The 21799-nt window shown below is 43.4% G+C and overlaps 1 protein-coding gene across 4 annotated transcripts in view; it reads left to right on the top strand.

Annotated features, from left to right (window-relative positions):
• The window catches only part of LOC146780067 (DNA topoisomerase I, mitochondrial-like), a 1246550-nt gene that overhangs the window by 1077157 nt on the left and 147594 nt on the right, over positions 1-21799 (top strand). For all 4 annotated transcript variants that reach the window (XR_014972079.1, XM_085637972.1, XM_085637970.1 and 1 more), the window contains one exon: positions 14608-14751. Coding sequence is in view for 3 of the 4 variants with exons in the window: in XM_085637972.1 (XP_085494098.1) it covers positions 14608-14751 (144 nt within the window). In the remaining variant the exon portion in view is untranslated. The remainder of the gene's footprint in view (positions 1-14607; positions 14752-21799) is intronic.

Raw genomic sequence — 21799 nt, 5'->3', positions numbered from 1 at the left:
ATGTAGCTGGGTTGACATGCTCAACAATCTAAACCTGTCTTGTTTATTAAACTTCAGGATTTCCGCCTCCCGCCCTGTTTAGAATTGGCCAATCTCTCTCTGTCCTCTGCCTCTGCGCCTAGGCCTTGGAAACTTGACAAAATTATCCCCAATGATAGTGTGGTGTATGCGTATTTTCATTGAGCATTTACATTCCGTTCGGCTTCAACACACAGAGAATGATCACTCTCATATGTGCAAATGTTTCTGATTTTTAAATTTCCATCTACAGGTATTACTGCAGTGTGTTTTACAGCCCCCAGGCCAGATTGGGTCAAATCTCAAACTGCCAACAAAGGAAGGCAGGACAGTAGGGGAATTAAGGGGATCTTAGGTGCTGATGAAAGCCGTAAGGCTCTTTTTGGGTTAGATATAATCAGCTGAAACATGTTGACAGACATGCAGATAAGAGGGGAGTGGGGTTATTAACTCTCCCTGACACCACCATCCTATGACCAGGAATAAAATTGACAGTGGATATTCTTGAGCCAATTTTAAACTCTTATTTCTGTACCATTCTTTCTTTCTGATCCCTCAAAATGTGTGTTTGTATTGTCTTCCCCTCCCTTTTGTGCCACCCCAGAAGTTGGTCTGCACAGGGGTGTTTATAGCGAGCCCAATGATGAAGCATGCTACAATTTGTGGGTGAGGGCAGTTTTTAAAAACACAAAGCATGTGCCACATAAATTATCTTTTCCATTGTACTCCTACTACTCTTTTGGGTGTATGGATATTTGTTGGGGAGGTTTGTGTAGGATTTAAACCTCTGTCCCCCTTAGTTGTGTGCGATTTAAGGTAACAGACATTTCAATGCTTTTCTTACTCAGCTTCTAGAAGATAACCAGATTCAGGACATTTCTCAAAACGGCTTCAGACCAGCACAAAGTATTGAGTCCACACTTTCCGGATACAGAGCAACTCTGTTGCACTTTGTATGAAGGCAGATAGCCCGCCTTGATTTTGCTTGATTTAAGCACTGCATTTGATGCGCTGTCCCATAGGATCTTGCTTCATCTTTGGTATAGATGGGACTGCATAGTCCTGGTTTGACTCGTTTCTATTTCAGAGATTTTTTCAGGTTATTCTCCCTCCCTTTAGCTTTCTACCCCTTGCTCTGCATCACAGCGTTTCCCAGGGCTCTTCCTTGAGCCCTACTCTGATCATATTTATTTTCAATCCCTGACTCGGGGCATCAAAACCTTGAGGTTGACGCTGGTGTTGTTTCCGGATGACACTCTGTTTGTGCTTTTTGTCTCTGATAATCATTTGTCAGACTGCGCCTAATATCCGCCGTCGCAGAGTGGATGAATGCTCATTGCTTACATTTGAACACGAGCAAAACCCAAATCCTAATTTTAGGAAAGGAAAAGATGCCCTCTCTTGGGGCAACCACTGGTGGCCTTCCTCTCTAGGGCTCTCTCCCAATGAACACCAACAATTTAGGCGTTTGGGTGGATAGCCCTCTATCCTTCGAAGCAGAGACCAAATCTGTAGCAGGCATGTGTTTTGGGCTCATGAGGGCTTACCCCTATCCTGGGTTTCTTTTCTCCTGACACTCGTCAAGCTATCATTCAGTTATCCTATCCCAATTGGATTACTGCTACATTCTGTACCTGTGAGTCAGCAAATCAGTAACTAGAAGACTCCAGCTGGCACAACATGTGGCCAGGTTGATGTTCTCTCTCCCAAAATGTTGCTCCCCTACTGGTCTATTCAATTTGCCTTGCCTACCCGTGGATAGGCGTGTACATTTGAAGACCTTCTGTATTACCTATAAGTAGGGGTGGGCGGAATTTGCGAAATTCACTTTCGAGAATTATCGCAAAAATGTTAAACATCTCCGCAAACACGCGGAAATATCGTGAAGATGCAGAAGTTTTTTTTCCGCCCATTCGCGGTATGTTGTGCGTGGTCGCGGCTCGCCAACTTACCCATGCGGTTGCTCGCGGGCGCGGCCATCTTGTTTTCACTTGTCTCGCAGTGCATGATCGCAAGAAGAAAGACGTGATCGCGCGACGAATGATGTTACTGCGGGCGCGAACTGTCGCGAGACAGCGCAAATGGCTACCAACAATCCAACATCTCGTGGAGAACGCGACCGGATCGGGAAAACTTGTCGGCGAACACGGGGATTCAGGTAAGGCGATCGCGCGTATGCAAGAATGTATTATTTTACAGCGCGAGCAAGCAAAAAATTTCCGGTAAATGCGGATTGCGGAAATTTTGACATTTTCACGCTCTCCGCGTAATGCGAAAATGTCAAATTATCGCAATTTCCGCGAGCGGAACGTATTTTTAGCCCAGGCCTACCTATAAGCTCTTGCACTTCCAGGGGGCCCCTATCCTGGCCAATCTGGTATCTCATTATCGACCACCAGGTCCTTTGTGTTCATCCAATCTTAATCTGGCCACTACCCCCCCTGGTCAAGAGAGTAAGAGCAGGAGGCGTGCTAAAACCCCAGATCTCTGGGACGCCCTCCCTCTCAGTTCCCTTCAGAACCATTTGCAGTTCAGAAAAACTTTGAAGACCTGGTTCTTCTCTACTTGGGGTTTTTCCTTTTAATATGACCTTCGCCTTTTTTCTGCAGTTTTTTTTTTTTTTTCATTGGACTAGCGCTGGAAAGCCCCGGTGCTGGGGCAGCTACGCGCTCTGGATATTTTACAACATAACCCCCCTTCAGAAGAATAGTGAACGGCTCTTTGCAGCATTTGCATAAACCCCCGAGAATTATCATGAATGAAAGTTGAGAAGTGCAGCCTGCCTCTGAATCTCAGTAATAAATGTATGAGCCCACAAAGACATCTTACTCAATCGAATCCTGTAAGCTACAGATAAGCGAATTTCGAACCCCTCCATAACATGGACCTCACGTTACAAAGTGACTAATTCGTGGCGCTTTAAATTATGACCCTTTTACAGTAACCCTCCTCCTTGCGGTTCCCTCCCACTTTTTCACCCCACTCAAATTATGGGCAATGGGGCTCTGTAAAACACCGTCATAAAGTAGCAGAAATACAGCGACCGATGAGCCTAAATTTGGATGCGCTACCGGTGAAGTCGGTGCAGGTTCTGTAACGTGAAGGGCAGCAGCGCCACCCGGTGGATCTGATGCAGCAGCGCAGCCTGCAGGGTGATACTCCAGAATGCCTGAAGTTTCAGAAGCACAAAATGTCGTGTTTTGTGCACTAAGCACTAGGCCTGGCTTCGGGTTTAGATATGGAAACGCAGCCTTCCTTTATAAAAGCGCTCTCATGTTTGCTGCTCAGCATTCTTGCTCCTCTCGCTCTCATTAATAAATGTGACCAATGAACCCTACACAATATGTAGATATGCGTGCATATTTACAGAACAAAACCTGAAGCGAAAATTGTTCTTTCTGTTGCTTCTAAGGCATTAATATCTGTTCATAACCTCCGTATTTTTTCCATCATCCACGGTCTGAGCCCCACATAACACCATTGTGGATGCAACTGAAGCGCCCCTGCTCTGGCCAGGCAATCAGAGTGGATTAGTCAGCAGCCCCACTGTGAAAATCTCACCAGTCGCCCTTTCTGTGGGGAGGTGCCCCAGAGCCGCAGGGTTCTCATCTCTGGCTTCCTAATGCAAGGACTTTGGTCAGTGCACCAACCTGAACTACCAAATCCAGTTGGAATGCGACGCAGACCCAACCCGCTCTGCAACCTTGCGTAGGCAGTGAGTCCTGCTTACAGTCAGTCATATAGGCTGCTAAGTGCAGGGACAGCGGTGGAACTGCAAACAATCGCTCATGAATGAATACCACACTCAAAGGTCACTAGAACTGAATGTGTTCTCAATCTAATGCGAACAATATTGAATTAGTAACATCACAGAAGATAACATTAAAAGCAGTGTACATTTCATGAACAGTGACAACAGGGAAAATTTGTAACACGGTCATTACAATTTATAGGCCTAGCACTCTCCCTGTATTACCTTTAGGTGCTATGCTAGTTCTAGCAGAATCAATAAATGAGCCTTTTTTATCAGAGGTGGTGCACATACCTGATGTGTGACAACAAGGTCTGTTGTTGTCTGGCATAGCTTGACTGCTATCCCTGGCATTCGGGCAAGGACATTCTGTCTATTAAAGAACAAACCGAGCCCTCTCACCAGTCAGGGCAGCCAGAGCCTTGCAAGAGTGTCACTCAGTGCTCAATTTGAGCTTGTGGTTTGCAGTTTTCACTAACGGCACTTAATCAACACCGGCGCTTTTCATGAGCACCAGTTAAGGACACATTTATTTACGGGGAGATTAAATGATTTGCCCAGAATCACAGGATGTTGAGCCGACGCTGAGACTTGGACCTGGTTCCCCAGCTCTGAAGTCTGAAGTTATGGCCATCACGCCATAAGTAGTTGGTTCCGTCTTAGGTGGCGCTAACAGGAGAAATGGACTGGTGCAAGCTGCCTCCTGACGAGAGCCCCAGCACTTACTTTTATTTACAAATTGAACAGCCTTCGGTCAAGGCAATGGAAGCTGGTGGGGAGTGCCCATGTGAAGTTCCTCTCCTAATCATTGGTCATATCACCGTTTTATAAAATGTTTGGCCACTGTTTTTAAGTCACATTTACAACATAAAACAGGCTTTAGAGACAGTAAAACTTCTAAGACTAAACTAACGGCGCTAAATGTGTCCGCTCTATCCACGTGCAGACATCAAGCCACAGTGATCGTCCAAGATGACATCAGCATTTCCTGCTTTTTTAAAGAACTTCACACTTTCTGCTAAAAAACAGAAATAGAATCTGGAATAAAAATAGAAAAGTCTGAATCCAAAGTATACAGGAAATAGAAGATTCTAAAAGTACACTTCTGAATAAGTCACATTTTCTGTGAAAAAAATAGAAAAAGTTGGAAAAGACAAGTGATGAAAATAGCAGAGTTGGGATGGACAAACGGTGGAAATATTAGAATCTGAATGGGAACAATCCTACTATTTACAGCACCCCTGGGATATCTCTTAAACTAAACAATAACATAGGGTGTCTGAGCACTCTTGAAGCTTCTTGTTGGCCATTTCCAATTTAAACAATCACAAATATTTAACCATTAAGGGTTTTTTTCAGACGCTTGAACATTACAGCTTCATGACAAATGTATTCAACAGAAGAATATGCTGAAAACATGCTATTGATGGAATCACTTATTCACTCGATGCCTGTTCTCCTTCACATGAAATAAAAAGGTTTCTACATTGAAAAACACAGATCTCATGACATTTACCTCAGTGAAAGGTGAGAGAACATTACCCCTGGTACAATTGTTTTTCTCCAAAGCTTGGATTGCAGATGGTCTTTTAACAGTCGAAATCTTACAATTAATTTAACCTTTTGAAGCTTGCCATACACATTTTTATAATGCAAATATCTAACAAACTATGGTATGGCATTATACCGAACGCGAAAATACCGTACTCTGAATTAACTTGTAGTTTTATGATAAATTTGGTAAGTGTTTGTTACTTGTATAGTTTGAGCCTCGCCAAAAGGCAGCAGGCCACTGTCCTGGGTCATAGGCAGGGACACAGTCCACAAGTGGTTTGTGAGGTAGCTGATTTTCTGGAAGCAGAAGTTTACTGTTACTGCATTGTGATGTTGTGTTCTTTCAAGAGGTGCATCTTTAACGTTTTCCTACATTGGGGTTTTTAGTCCATAGTTAAAGTTTTACCAGAGATGGTGAGTTTGTCAGCCTGAAAGGCTGGGTGCTGGTTGTAATGGCTTTGAAAATCATGCAGCTACTTTTCAAGATGGTATGGGTTGGCAAGTGATCCAGGGAGGTGATGTTATCTTACTTCTTCCGACCCTTGAGGAGATGTCCTGCCTTATGTTGGATGCCCTTAATGAAGGCCACTGGGGAATTTGGAAGGCCACAGGCCATGGCATTTTGCCCAGATTGGTAACCATGCCGAAGATGGTTGGTGAGAACATGATCTTGGATTTGAGTACAGACAGTTTTTTCAATGGTCTTGCTGATGTAGTGTAGGTGAGTGCTGAGCCGGTAGTTGGCAGCAACATCAGGGTATAGTTTAGATTTCTTTAGGAGTTGGAGGATCTGGTTTGTAGGTGCCCTGTGTGAGGGTGGTGTTGACAATGATGAGTAGGTGAGAGCAGTTCTCAGGTCAGTTAAAGTATGAGGGTAAAACATATTTGCAACAGGTGGCTTTAAAGGAGTTGAGTATGTTTGTGAGATCTACAGGAGAAAGGACTTTAGTAAGACCATTGCTAGAGTAAGAGAAGGAGTGGGTCTAAGAGGAGAAGCAAGCTTCTTGCTGTTCATTTGCTGTTGAATATTCTGTATTCAGGCATTTAAGTGATTCAGTGCTTTATTCTCGATGATCATTGTGCTATTGTTGACCGCTTCATTTATGGTATAGTACTTTGCTTTTGCTGATGTGATGAGTTGTCTTTGTTGTGTGGTTGTTAGAAACGGGGATTCCCGGTAGGCTAGGGCATGCGCCAAAGCCAGGCAGAAACCCCCATCTCTAGTCAGGGCAAGGGAGTTACACACTGAGGAATACCCCTGCTTACTCCCTTGGTAGCTTGGCCTGGGGCTCAGTAATACAAAATGACCCCCAACGTTGCAGCTGCCCGCTGTTGTGCGGCAGCTGTGTAGAAAAAAAAACACGGCGCCTACTACGTCTTAGTCCCATTCCCGCCTCACCAAGAACCAGAGCCCAGCCCCACTCACCACTCCTTGGGGGCTGGGAAGGTGAGGTCACAGCCAGTCTCGCCCTCGGCTGTCGCTGCAGCTCGTGGGGCTCTCCCCAGGCACACGGGAGCCCCGCTCAGCGTATGCAGGCTTCCGGGTTGCCTTCTCCTGGACGGGGAAAGCGGAACTGCACCTGCGAGGCTCCACCCACAGCCAGACGGGCTCCGGGTCGGGCCAGCACTTTCTCTCGGCGGCTCGGTCGCGGTGGTTCCTCTGTCTCCCGGTGAATGCGGGGTGGGCTCCCGCTCCTACAGCAGCAAACACGGGGTGGGCACCCGCTCTCTTTAAAAAAACAAAATAGGCAGGGAACGCGGGGTGGGCACCCGCTAATAAAATATGCTTAAAGCGGGGTAGGCACCTGCTAATTTTCAGGAGCGCAGTGGGGAATCCCACATGCCGGGGATTCCCTCGCAGCCTCGCGCTGCAGGCGCCAGCTCCTCAACTCCTGGGCAATAAAGACAAAGCCCTCACGGGGCGCTGGAAAGCAGGCAGAGCTGGAATAAAGTTGTAGCGCTCACAAGGTGTTTAGTTCCACAAAGAGGCAAGGCTGGGCAAGGTCAGCAGACCAGGGGACAGCACACTAAGCAGAGCAGCAATTCCAAAGAATAGTCAGGCAAAACATAATGCCAATCCTTACAGTGCAGCAGCCTTTACTCCTGCAGAGTCTCTTCCTGGGTCCAGCAGAAGGTAGGGGGCTGAGTTGGGCACAGGGGCCAGTACGCAGGGTCCCATGGCGGTTTCTCCTGGCAGTGTTCCCTCCAAGTCAGCACAAGTGCAACCACCCCTCATGGGGTCACAGCCCCTGTATTTATACACTCTCCTGCCCTGCTTCTAGAAGGGGGCAAAAGCTTCTGGAACGGTCCTGGAGGTTCCAGTCCCAACTGGTGTTGGGGGAGTATAGAGCACGTTGTTTACCAGGCTTCCCTCCTCCCTTTGTGAGCTGGGGCTTGGTAAGCGGACACACCACAGGGGGGCGGAGCCAGCATTATGCAGGGCAGGCACAGACCTATTCAGGGACAGGAGACTTTTCCGCCCAGTACTCCAATTGCAGATCTCCTATTCAGCCTGACCTATCCTGCCCTCCCTGGAGCCACCCCCACCTCACCAGCCCCGGTCACTTCTTGAACTGGACATGCAGGCAGGCAGGCACACACCACACAGAAATGACAACTTTTAAAAGTGGCACTTCTAAGCTAGGGAGAATAAATCTGCATACACCATTGCGCAGCAGTTATTTCCATTCCACACATACCAAACATGACATACTTATTTTGTTCCATTTAGGAGTTATCCCATAAAGGGGGGGGTTCCCAATGTTAGCCTATGGAGGACTGAGAGCACATGCACTTTGCACTGCTAACCAGTGCTAAAGTGCCCAGAGTCCTAAAACCACCAACACCATGTCAGGAAAAAGGCTAGGAGGAAGGCAGAAAGTTCAGGGATGGCCCTGCAAAAAGGGCCAAGTCCAACAGTGGTGGAAATACTGCATTGTGAGGGGAGTACCAGGGTGGTGGCCATTTCAGATAGATAAGATGGTGAGGAGATCCAAGAATGTATCAATTAAGTCTTGCTCTTATCGGAAGGCTTGTTGATGTGATGGAAGGTGGCAGGGTGAGTTGCAGAAAATGATAAGTGTTTTGTAAGGAGCTCCATGGATTTGAGTGCCGCCTTCTTCCCTACTGAGCAGGGCCAGGATGACAGTGAGGACTTCTTCAATCTGATGCTTATTGTCTGTATGATAGATCCTTTATCCTGTTAAGACAAGGACATCTTGGATGTGGAGGAGAACCAGTTTTCTATGGTGAGAGCATTGAGGTGATGAGGTCTATGATGTCTGGAGCACTGCAGAGCATATATTATAGAGCATGTGTTGAAATGTATGTTTGATAGTTTGAGAGTGTGTGGTGATTAGTGGGGTGTATATGTGGTTAGGATTATGTTTTGTGAGGATGCTATGTGAGTGCACGTGTTGTCTAGGTCTTGGTGTGAATGTGGGGATGGGCGGAGCTGAGGTGCTGAGTGATGCATATGATTTTAACTTGTATATTGCAGTAAAGTAGTAGTTCTTTTCCCAAGGCCCTGCTTGACTCTAGCAGGCCAAAACAAGCAATGCCTGTATCTGTGTCTGCCCTTTGCTAGGGGCACCCCGGTGGTAGTAAGCCCAGAGGAGTTATTTGAAGAGTGGAATAGGGAGGAAGTAATGTCATTTCTTAAAGAAATGGCTGTTTGGAAATGTAGTAGTGTCACTTCCTGTGGTACTGGAAAATAAGCTCTGATTTTCTGGCTATTTTAAAGAGGGTTTTGGCATAAAACCATGGATGTCATTTCCAGAAAATGTGGATTCTTTGAAATGCAGGGCTGTCTCTTCTTGTTGAGGTTGATGCTTTTTAAAATTATTTTCTGTAGTCTTTATTGGGGCAGAGAGTAAAGAATCATACATAAACTAGAATGGGAGCATAACTGTTATGGGAGACCATAAATATTTCCTTACCAGCACGGATCTGCACAAATCTTGGCACGACAAAACACAGCCAGTTGTGTCACTTGTCTGCCAATGTTATCCAAATTCCACAAATGGCACCAATGTCATTAGCAAACGAAAATATACCTTTTTCAGTGTTGGTGATAGTGAATGTTAGTGATACTACCAACCACCAAAACATAATATAAAATGTAAGGTCCCTAGGGAATTGTGTTCAATGGACCATATTTTGTGATGGAAGGATGCATGATTTTGTTAAGCTGTTACTGCTGAACAACTGCCAAATATATATAAGAAAAGGATTTCAGTTATGAGAATTCTGAAACAAGACGGCAGGAAAGATGGAGGTTCCCCCTAAAGGGTATAAAGACATAAATATCAACTAACAAAAAACAACAAATAAAAACATTTCTTGGAACATTGTTTATCTGTTCTAAATAAATATTAGTCTGTGGGCAGAGTTTGTATGGATAGTATTGTATTACAAGACACGTGGGTCAACAATGAATGCCATCTTTCCTCACTACTGCCCCTTCTATCCATGGGTGAGCAAAGGGAGGGCTTTTAATCTGGATGCTGGTCTAACTTAACTGTGATACCTTAGGCAAATTGGCTACATTTTACCCAAAAAGACAAAAAAGTTAGTTAATGGAGTCCTAATTAAAACCTTAAGTGATCACAACATATTAATGGCTTGAGGTTCAGTTGTTCTTGTCCTGCAAACAGAATGCAGTGTTGCTGAGGGTGGTGTAAGGCTGCAGTAGACAGATGTGACTCCAAATATAGTTATGGTTTGAGGAATCCTTGCAGCATATCTTATCGTCTGGATAATTAGATTGACAACACCAGCTCCAGATCCATTTTGGATATCCAATCTGATGCACTGTAATTGCCAAACAGGAGCCCCAGGTTCTATCTACAAGCTGATTACACAAAGCAAATCCGAACTATCGTCATGTTTTCCTCCCGGAATAAGGAAGAAGTGTGGACTTGTAGAAGAAAATCTTATGAGCAAGTGGTATGTTTTCGCTGGAAGGGTATTAGAGCAAGACCTGGACATACCTGGAAAGGATGCATAGCGCAAAAACTCAGCAGGCTTCTGTAGAATTTGTTTTCTAGACAGAATGCTGCCTAACTTTAAAACTAAATATTACCCCAGAGACCTGGATTGCTTTTTAAAAAAAATATACATAACAGTAATCAAGACTATATCAGTCATTCGGGTAAATGTCAAAGTCCAATACAGACATTTAGACATGTAACATTCCAAATGTATTAAATGCTCTTAGAAGGGTTACAATTCCCTTAATTCAGTCTATGAACCCATTTTTATCAAGAGGAATAGTGGAGATCCTAGGTGTGACCAAACAATATTGCCCATTGATTCGACAGCCACGTAGGTTTACAGGATTCCAGTTAATAGGATCCTGATGTAGGCCCAGGAGAAAGGGATTGTTCTTGAAACCCAGTAATGCTCTAGGGCTGGACTGAGAGTGGTCCAGCAGTGCTCAATCTACAATTACTTATAACTAAGTATACTGTGGTCTATGGTTCTTGATGTAGTTGGGTTTCGTGTGCCTCAGTATAGCCATTGACTAAGTAGTAAGTAAGTGCATCTAAACTATTAAATGCTTTCTAATTTGAGAATGGATTCAGCTCTAAAGGAAATCTGACCTCATGTGGTCACACCGTATTTGTTTGACTTTTGTTAGACCCTATATTTCTTCTAAATTTAATTCTCTGGGTTCTATACCACTGCTAACTAGAGGTGAAGTGCCTATAGTCCCCTCATCAATGTGGTCCAATTGGCGTATTCCTAATTGGTATTTTTAACTAATCTATAAGGTCCTATTATAATGTACAAGGTGTAACCAGGTCTAGAATTTAAATGTCACCATTGAGCTGCAACACCTAGAGTTCCATTCACTACACTGACTGCAAACATGGCTTCAGCTCCACCGGCGCAGCCTGGCTGTAGCAATGTAAAAGCTGCAATCTGACCCATTGAAATAAACCATTTTGAGAGATCAAAACCTCCCTTTTAAATATTAATAATTTACTCCTATGTAGGCCTGGTCAGCTACAAGGCAGGGTGCATGGTATTTAAAAGTAGGACATGAAGAAGTTTCACGTTAACATGTCTTTGCAGTGACTAGTACCCAAAAGCTTTTTTTTCTGTTGCAAGCTTAGCTGTCCTATGTAGAACACCAAAGTACATATTCAAAATCCTAATACTGTATCTCTAGAATGGGACCAGATACAAAATAAAATATTAAACTACTATTTATAATGGCTCCTAAAAATGCAATCCAATGGTAAAGTTGCACTTTTATTAAGTTGTCAGGAAAACTAACTGTTCGGTTCCCTTCTTGAAGTCCCTGGTACCTAAATTGCAGTTGATCTCCCACTTTTGCTAGCCAGTAATTAGCATTTTAATAAGTGTAAAAAAGTAGAAAGTGCCACCCAGAAGCTAACAGTAGGCTGACCTGGCCAGGGATCACTCTTCTAAACACAACCGAATATGCAAATGTGCTGTGGACATCTTTTTTAAATTAAAGTGTCAAAATGTGCTTGAATGTCAACTCCTGCTTGAAGGCCAAATTCTGCATGACCGTTCTGCTGGGTTTACAACACTTTGGTGCACTTTAAAGTAAGGACAACAGGATGCCAAAACTGTTTTTGGGTATCCACTGTCTGGCTGTTCTACCACAATTAACTCTGGATTTATTGTGGGTAGAGTTACTACACTAAACTTGTTTTTTTGTGTATGAGGTGCGAGGATGCTAAGCTTACCATTAGTACACTCCCCACACTCATCCCAGCCCTCAGAACACAGGTTTAGTGTGGCCAAATATTGTTGGATCTTGAAAATGCCAAAAGTGGGTAGAGTTGCATCGGGGACGTTTACCCCACTCGTTATGCTGAGCCCATGAGTCCATCCTACCCACTAGCTCATGCCAGGCATAAATGTGGCACCTTCAGGCACCCACTTGAGAACAGTCCTGAACAGGAGGAAGAACAAAGACTATACCTGCTGTCTGTGACCTGAAAAGAGTCCGTAATGATTGAACCCCTCTCTTTCATATGCAAGATTTGAGGGGTCTGATGGCTGACCACCTGTTCAAGCCACAGGGATAAAACAAGCTATAAGAGGCTTCTCCTGCAACTGACCATTGGGACCAGGACTATACACTACTGTTGGGTTCTTCCTGACACCTTGTATAGCTGTAAGTGCCTCCCCTGAGGTCCTGAGAGGCTGTAGAAGGGTACTCCTATGGTGGATTGGGACTTAAAAGACTAAAATCAGAAAGGAAAATCTTTGACCCGGACAAACGTGGATGGTTTATTGGACCAGCTTTCCTTCATGGTCAGTGTCAAATTGCACCTATGTTCCAGTGGACCATTGACTGTTGTTGATACTTTGATTTTTGGAGCTATTCCAACTTACAACTGTAGAAATTCTCATCTCTTCAGTCCGTTAATTGATTTGTGATTTTGTTTATTACATTTTATTTTATTTTTCTAATTCAGTTTTGCATTTTTATCGTTTTGCATTTTTATCGTTTTGCATTTTGACTTTATTTACTGTCTTGGTACTGCATAAATACCTGGTATATTGCCCTATGTAAAGCCTGTCTGCTCTGTGCCACAGCTCCCATGAGGTTGAGCTCAGATTAATTTATTGACTTTGAGGGTTCACCCTGACAAGGTTTGTGTTTAGTCCTTGAGGTAGGTAGTCTCCCACACAAAATAATCCCATTTCTTACAAGCACTAATTAGTTTGTTGTGCTCTCACCCTGCAACACAAATGCTAAGGTCAGATCTGGTCTGCATGCTGAATGTCCAGATATACCACCAAGGATTTGTGCTGGCCTGCATACTCTTTATTTTGTAAAGGAAGAAAATGTACTTCTGCATTAAGGTATGTGGACATGGCCATGCTTATGGCTAGGATCTATATGGATTAAAGAAAAACATTGATAATTAAACCTTTTCATAGATGACAAGGATGCTAACTTTGCCAAACTCTTATATTAACTATGGACTGAAAGTCCATTAAAAACAAAACCTTTTACATTGAGAACAAACCCTTGGAACATTTGCGGGCCTTTGCTTAGCTGGGAAGGCTTTTAGATAACTGTAATGATGGTTCTAATTGTTGCACAATGGGAGATGGAACTTTGTTCAGTCTCTAGAGGTAGTTTTCGGTATTGCATATAGAATGATAAATAAACCCCAGAAGACAGTATATCACAATTATAACATATGATTAGGATTATTTCCTGAAACATCTTCACTTCAAGTTAATAAAATAGGTTTTGTAGACTTCTTTTGAGTTTACCCCCAAAGCTCCTCCTTTTTTCATGCAAGGAGGAGATGTCTTTGCTCACTGAGAGATGAAATATTGATGGCACCCTTGTTGTTGTGGATTTGTGTGTGGTCAAATCCTGCAACCCAGTTGAACAGAGAACTAATTAAATGTTTTATGAATGTGGAGGCTAGTAACACATTTCAGTTGCTTAACTGTAAAGGAAATTTGTGTGGAAATAGGGGCGCTGACGGTTATGATTCCCCTGGGCCGTAGTTAAGAACTATAAGATGTGGGTTAAACCGCCTTCATGGAAGAGAAGCACCTAAGTAGGGAATCGGGCAACCTTAGCAAATGCGCAGTTAGATCTCCTATTTGGATTAAAAAATGACGTGAATCGGATCCTTACTTGGGCACTGTCAGGTCCATATGTATGTTATGGATTGGAATAAGCTATCTTTTCCTAAGGATTGGGTTTTTTCACAACATGTTTGTCTCTGTCCATGTGTCAAGTTGCCTCAAACCATGAAGGCATTTTATGTGCTTTTGAAGATGATACAAATAATACAACATAAATAGATAGCAGCTGTACTCGAGTAGGAGCATTTTTAGGATCTGTAGACCAGCATTTCTTTGTTTTCATCACTTGCCCACTTCATTAGTCTCTCATTCTGTGGATTGTATTTGTCTGGGGGTTCACTGGAAGAATGCATCTGTGTCTAGTTTGTAAGTGCTATTTTTTATGATAAAATGGTAGTGTTTAATATTTGTTAGCACCGTTGTTTGGACTTTGTATAATTGTTTTATGGTTGGTATTGTTAGCTGGGCTAAACCTTAAGAATGAATGAACATATAAAAGAAACAGTTAAAACACTCACTCTTGACCTTGATGTCGCCAATAATTAATGGACACAATCCTGATGCTGCAGTGTGGTTGAGTAACTGAGTGAAGTGCTGAAATACAGAAGTGGTCAAAGGCTATTGTGAATAAATGACATAAGGAGTATTCCTCCAATATGTGAACACATTATTTCTTGTTTTGGCAGGGAGAAAAAGACTGGGAGAAGTATGAGATAGCCCGGAAACTGAAGGTTTGTGTGGACCGGATACGAGCTCAGTATCGCGAGGACTGGAAGTCCAAGGAGATGAAGCTGAGACAGCGGGCAGTGGCGCTTTACTTCATTGACAAGGTCAGAAAATGGTCTGAGGAACTGGAAACTGCAGAGAGGCCCTAGTCATCCATTGCCTGGTCTAAAAATAACAAAGAGAATGATAGTTCCACTATGGTGTGCTCCCTCACTTCTCATGGTGTACAGTAATATCAAACTCTTTGGCTCTTGTATTCTTGAGTGACTGAAGTCCATCTTGAAACAACTATATTTTACGGTGGTTCAAGGCTGGATGAAGCTGGATGAACCCTCAAGCTTAAAAGAGATGGGGGTCTTGTTTGAGGTACATTATACATGAAATATGCTGCTGTAGCTTATCAGCCTGGGCAAAGGGCACACATGGACTGGCAACACTATAGAGACACACAGAAAATGTACATATGAGTTTGCACAGCATGCTGCTATTTCAGGTATAAATGCACACAAAGGATTTATGCACACATGCATGCAGACCCAGAAAACGCCAAAGAAGCAAAAATATGTATACATGTGCACAATGACAACATCACCCAATTATACCTATTCTGTGTACTTCACAAATAAATGATAGGAATTAAACATGTAGTTCATATCTAAGATGCATCTGTACTGCATCACTGACAATGCAAAAAAAAGGAAGAAACGAGTGAATAGTCCAAGCAGGACTGCCATAGGCATGGCATTGGAAAGCTTACTTCCTTGTTTTGTCTGTTTATTGGCATATATTTACTGGAAGGCTGCTAAGCACCTCCCAGTTCACACCCTCTGCCACTTAAACAGGGTAATACATGGCAAATTCCAATTGCTTAGCGTAATATGATGCAGACAGTGTTGCACTGGCAAAATGTCATATGTCACATATGGACTACAGTGTGGCTTTACACCCACCTTCTTTCTAAGCCCTATTTCCAGCGGTACCTCTTTCTAGTGGATGGTATGCTTTGGAATCCCATCTGAATCGTGAACCCCCAAGCATGGATCCACCCAGTAGGCACCAGAGAGAGGGGAGCAGCCACCTACAAATGGGCAAGTGCTCCCTTGAAGACAGTCTTTATGGTATCCCTACCCGGTCCCTTTATACTATTTGTTATTATTTTTTTATTCCAGGACATGGAAACAGTCTGCAAGTCCTGTATTGGCCACTGCAATATTTTCTTTCAAGTTGCAGATGGCTAATCAGATTGCAGAGTACACTGAAAGGCCAACAGAGGAAAAATCTCCCTTGGCTAATCAGAGGGCCATAGTTTTGATAATTTTCTGTATAGTAGGGCTCCTGCAGTACCAACCATCCGGTTGTAACAATTTCTTTTGGGCATCTCATGAATACTCTGCCCACCTCTTGAAACACAAATTTCTGCAACAGCTGAAGGGATTTACAGCAAATCATGAAAAGCACAAATTTGGAGTAAAGTTCTAATGTTTTGCCAAATTTGATGCAATTTCATTCAAATGTTTTTTCTGTATCAGTGACTGATGTTTGTTATGGGAATTAAAATGGAAAAATCTGTTTTTAGACCCCCCATTTTCTTGGCCACTTCCTGATAGACCACCCAAAACTTTCCAGATGGAAGCGGAGGTGAATTATAATTTTTGGGAAAGTTAAATGTAGATTTGTCAAACAGTACTAACGTCATCAGCAAAAAACAAATCTCTTCCTATGGAAACTCTGACCTAACTGTAACTACACAGTGGTGACAGCCACTATGTGATTGATTGATAGACAGATTCTAAAACGTCAAAGATTAAAGTCAAGTTAAGGTTTGTTTTGCCCATCATGGTTTTTTTTTTTTTTGTAACTCTGAAATTCGCTGAAAAAATACAGTCAAAAATTACACTGGTCATTACATTTCAAATAAACAAAAAAGCACTAAAATTAGCCAGTTGCAGTTCAGTAAACTAACCATAATTTGCACAACGTCATGCACTGCTTATTACCTTGCATATTACATCACTTATTACATTTTACGTGACATCATATACAAAATCTCGGATAACAAAAAGTGAAACACGGTAAAGAGTTTGACAGTCAGTGGCCACAGCAGTGTATTTTGCTTCTAGTTTCTAGTGTGGTCAAAGTTGTACATAGTCACAATGTCATGGATCTCACTTGTTTCTACACTCCGGCTGTGTGCTCTCTTTTGCTTCCCGCCTCCTGTAGCAGTTGCTATGTTTGTTGAATTTGTGACTTTCTGTCTCTCATACTTAGTGTTCCTGATGAGTGAAAGATATGGTCTTGAGTTGGCATAGTCTGCCACATCGGTGGTAGAAATTTTTAGTTACTTGTGGCACATCGTCCTTGCTTGTAAGAGGTTAATTTAGCTACTTCCTGCTTTTGTGTTACCCTTGCTTGCTGTGGTTCAGGATCTAGTGCTTCTGATTGATGGAGCTATGTGCAGGTTTCTTTAGTGTTTTGTTAATTAATTGTACACGCTTTGCTCTCCTCCAGCCACTTGCTCATATACCACCATTGAAATGGACTATTGCTAATCTCATATTCAAAAGGAATGGATCTAAATGAGAACATGCATTATAGATCTAGATCAGTGGTGGTCGCTCCTTACCTTCCTTTTCCAGTATCGATTGGACTGCTGTCCGTTCTTTTAAATGAAACTTTGTGGAGATTGGAAAAGAGCTGAAAATCCTGTTTCAACGGGATCAGTGTTCCAACTTTAAGTAGTTGACTTCACCTCTGCTGTTGTCCACCAATCCAATATGCGTCTCTATAAACTCCCTCTCCCCTAGACGAGTGGGTTGACCATTAACGCAATGTTGTGGTGGCCAGATGGTAGGGGACACGTTAAAGGCTTTGGAGCTGTTCCCCCGTTGAGTCAGCGCAGCTTTCCTATGTGTGTTTTTAAAGTTGCATTGTGACACCTTCGTGCATCCTCAAACGTACCTTTTAAATAAACCACACTCCTGGCCAGCATTTAGGCCCAGCTCCTGTTCACGGTGCAGGCGCACTTGAGGGAGAAGTGGCCTGGGTACCTTGAAGGGCATGCAGCCCGGGCATGCCAAGGATCCTTCTTCCCTGGCCAAACCGATGACCCACTGTCCAAGTGACACACCATCTGAGAGACCTGCAGCAGGGACCACACGGGGCTTCTTAGCACACCACATGCTTCATCCCATCACAAAATACTGTGCTCCTATGACTAGTACATTGAAATCAAATGAAATTTGCAATTATGAACAAGCATTGGCAAAGCAAATAGGTTTTGTCTGTGCAAGACCTATTGGCTTTTGCCTACTTGAGACCTATTTGCTTTGCCAATGTGTTTTAGCCATGTTGTACAGCAGCGTGAAGTGGTGTGGCCTGGAGTGGCATAGTGTGTCCTGGGGAGGAATAGAGTGTTGCAGCGTGACGCAGAGTGGAGCGCAGCAGCTCAGAGTACAGGGTAGGGGATGGGAGTAAAAAGAAGCAACGTGGAAGGGGCGGAGTGTGGGAGTGAATAGAAACAACATGGATGCGAGGGTTGAACTGAAAACTCAAGCCTCATATGGAGTGCTTGAACAGAAAAAAATAGCTCCTCAAACGGGAGCAGCGGGTGAACACAAGTACTTGGCCCATGCACCGTGGGAGGGCTAAACACAGAGGAGGACATGACGTCTGCATGCCGTGACACACGGGAGGGAAGCAAATGAGTGACTCGGAAGCTAACAAACAGTAAGGTATGGGTGGGCTGCACGCCCACTGTATGTAAACAAACGTCTCGCAGAGACAGCACATGCACTGTCTAGGTGAAACCTAAAAACAGAAACTTTCTGAGCATCTATGTATCCTGATTTGTGGCTGGAAGCAATACTTGCAGAATTAACTCTAAGTTAGATTTCTACTTTTCTGTACCCCAATAGGAGTTGTACAACAAAGCAAAACCACACATTACTACATAATGAAGGATCATTCTGCCTTCGGAGAGGAGCTGTTTTTGCTTCTAGTTAAGCTTAAAACTACAAATAGTAGTAGAAAGGGACGAAAACACAAAACACACTATTCTATCAGAAGAGGACTGACCTACTTGGAAGGTCATTGGGCAGAAACTGTTGGTCGTGCACAGTAGTTTAAAGGAGACTTTTTCAAAATGCCTCGCCAGACATTTCGAATTGGAAATGATGACTTTTCATCACTTGGATGCGCTGCGGCATAAAATGATGAACTCTAAAAACTGTGGCAAGCGTGAACCATCTCATGTGTGAAATGGAACATCTGGTTCCAGATCGCAGGAACTTAAAATTGGAACAAAAACAGGGCAAATCCATTTGCACCGCTATTGATGCGTGCAGGGCACAAGTCCAAAGAGATGTAAGGGAGGGAACTAATTAGTTCTGTAAATGCGCAAGGACATGGAGCGATGTCACAGGAAGTGATGTCGCACCCCTATGATTGCGCGAGCCCTCATTAGCTTCATTAATGACACCTTTGGTAATCTGGTCTATCGTGCATCTCCCGGTGTATAAACATTTAATTGTTTGATTTGCATGCAAGCCAATCATTAAATGATGTACATATCTCCTATCCAATTAAATATACATTAAGGCATACAGAAAATTGCTTTAGGACCCTATGAACTCTTAGACCGGTATATTGCAAACATAAGAGGTCACAGGATTTCTCTGTATGACATGCTACATATGACCTTGTTTCGGCTGAGTAAAAATATAACCAGTAAGTGCTAACAGAACCACAAATCTGGGCAGAGAAAAAGGTAAGAGCACTGAAAATAATAAAAATAATAAATGACTCCTCAATAAAGTGTTCACAATAAAACAAAATCTATTCGAAATTCCAGTAGCACAAAAAAGATTTTCCTGAAAAGAAATAACACAATTACAAATGATCTTGGCGATGTTGCATGAAGGATATACCAGGTGCTGTAACATTCAAGAGCCCCGACGGTGCAGCAGGCACGCAACCCTGTTGTATGCAGCCCCAAAGCACTTTGGCATTACATAAGGTGCCCCAAATGGTTGTAATGCGCCTTACATAATATGCGCCAGTTCAATTAAAAGGAGTTCCATTATTTTCATGGGGGCGGAGCTCAATGCACCTGAGAATCATTGCGTCCACAATATATTACAGAAGAAGGTGCAGGGGCTTAGAAGCTGTTCAGAGGCGCACTGCTGTGTGTAGTGGATATGAAACACATTATAGAAATGCTGACGCAGGTGCCTCGAAGTTCGACCAATAGTAGGCATTAGCAGAAGAGGATCCCTTATGTCTTCACCTTATGCACCTCCCCAAAAATCTCTTGCCGCTTTGTTGCCCATTTCACAAAGCCACTAGGAACCCAGGTAAGGAGTGATGTACAAAATATGCCTTTGAAGGGAACAATGGCTTATCATTACCCCTGCGGTTGCTGCCTCTGTGCTTTGGCGGCAGGCCCCTGGTCTGAGAGCTCCTGACTGGGCCAGAGCGTGGGGACCCCCTCCATCTACTTTCCAGGGGAAGGGGACTCAATTTTCGTTATGCCACTGGGAGGAAGATTAGTCTTGAGACCAATTTAGCTCAGTAATTTAACTCGGTTAATTTTAAGCGCATATATCCCGTAATGTCTATCATGTCTGACGTTGATCAATGAAATTGTGGAGCAGCACGCAGAAGAAAAGAAGGAAGATTTTAAGATACAACTGGTGAATTCCAGTGGTTTGTTTTGAAACAGTAGTCTTCGTTTTATATTATTGCAATGACTAATGATAACATCGCTGATGTATTAAATATAAAATATTTATAGGGGCTCTCAGCTGTCCCTTTATCCATAGGTCTGTTGCCATTCATATTTTTTTTTCCAGCGACTACAACGTGGGTGAGCCCACTTCAGCCGTTGGCTCACTTCACTGAGAGTGACGATTTTTTGCCCTTTCACAAGGAGCAAATCTGTGCACAATGTACTCCCATGAAGTGCCAGGCATTACTATGGCATTGTGTACTTTTCAAGACCAAAGATTTCACATTTTATTGTTAAAATAGGACATTGGAATGTTGGGAGTGCCATTGAAAACAATTGAGTGCTCTTTCTTGGCTTCTAGTGGCCGGTAGAAGCCTGGAGCTCCAACCTTCCAACGTTGTTGCTGTGAACAAAGAACTCAAGGAGCCCGAGGGTATTTAAATCCCTCGGGTCAGTGAGGCCTTTGTTTTGTTTGTTAGAGCATTCTGACCTCTAGTGGCAGAATGTTCTTATAGCCTTATTGCCAAACATAGCTGGGCCATACCGGAATTAAAATTCCGCTCCCTTGTTAAAGGCCCACGCCCTTTAACGCTGGAGAAGACCTTTAATGGCTGGCATAGCCCACTATGGCGGGCTATAAGGCTCATCCAGCATTAACATCTAAAAAACAAATCTTGGAGAAAACGGAACAACTATTGGCAGATTTAAAAGGCTGGAAGGCGATGCCAGACCTATTGGCGTTGCCAATTTTTGTTTGTTCTTGCAGGCACATTCTGGCTGGATTCTTTTACACGCTTTGCACCATGATGCAAAGTTATCCCTTGCTTTGGTTTCCACCTAGTAGCGGATTGCAACGTGCCATGTGTCAAGGAGTAGTCGGGTCGTCTTTGAACGAGAGGAAAGATGCGATTCCCTCATCTGTTGCTGGGTTGGCATCACAGCCATCTAAAAAGCGAAATGAGAGTTTATCCTTCTTCTTCTCACGTCCTCAGCTGCAAACTTTTGTCTGCTGTTAATTTCGAACCCCTATATTTGGGTGACACCAATGAGCCTTGTACTTTTTGTTGGTCAATTAAGAAGTCTGACAGCAGAGACGCTTCCTTGAACCGGAAGGCTGATTAACAACATTAATAATTGAGCCCATTAAACATTACAAATGTGCAGTAATCCTATTAGTGGCAATATTTCCTTTATAGTTGCACTCTAACGTTCCGAGCAGGTTAGCTCAGCGGTCAGATGCAATTTCCCAGTCAAATGATGTGAGCTGAAAGTTTCCAAGTGCCATCCCCCAGAGAGGCTGTTCAAGCGTTCGGTGTTTACTCCAACCTAAGCACACTTTATGGGCTGCATAAAGAGCTGGGCACTTAAAACGTGAAGCTCCGACCCTGGGGTTAATTTCTTTCTGAAAGCTCAAGGCCGCATCAGCT

The sequence above is a fragment of the Triturus cristatus genome, chromosome 12, assembly GCF_964204655.1.
Source record: "Triturus cristatus chromosome 12, aTriCri1.1, whole genome shotgun sequence".
NCBI lineage: Eukaryota > Metazoa > Chordata > Amphibia > Caudata > Salamandridae > Triturus > Triturus cristatus.
This window is presented reverse-complemented; position numbering and strand designations above follow the sequence as displayed.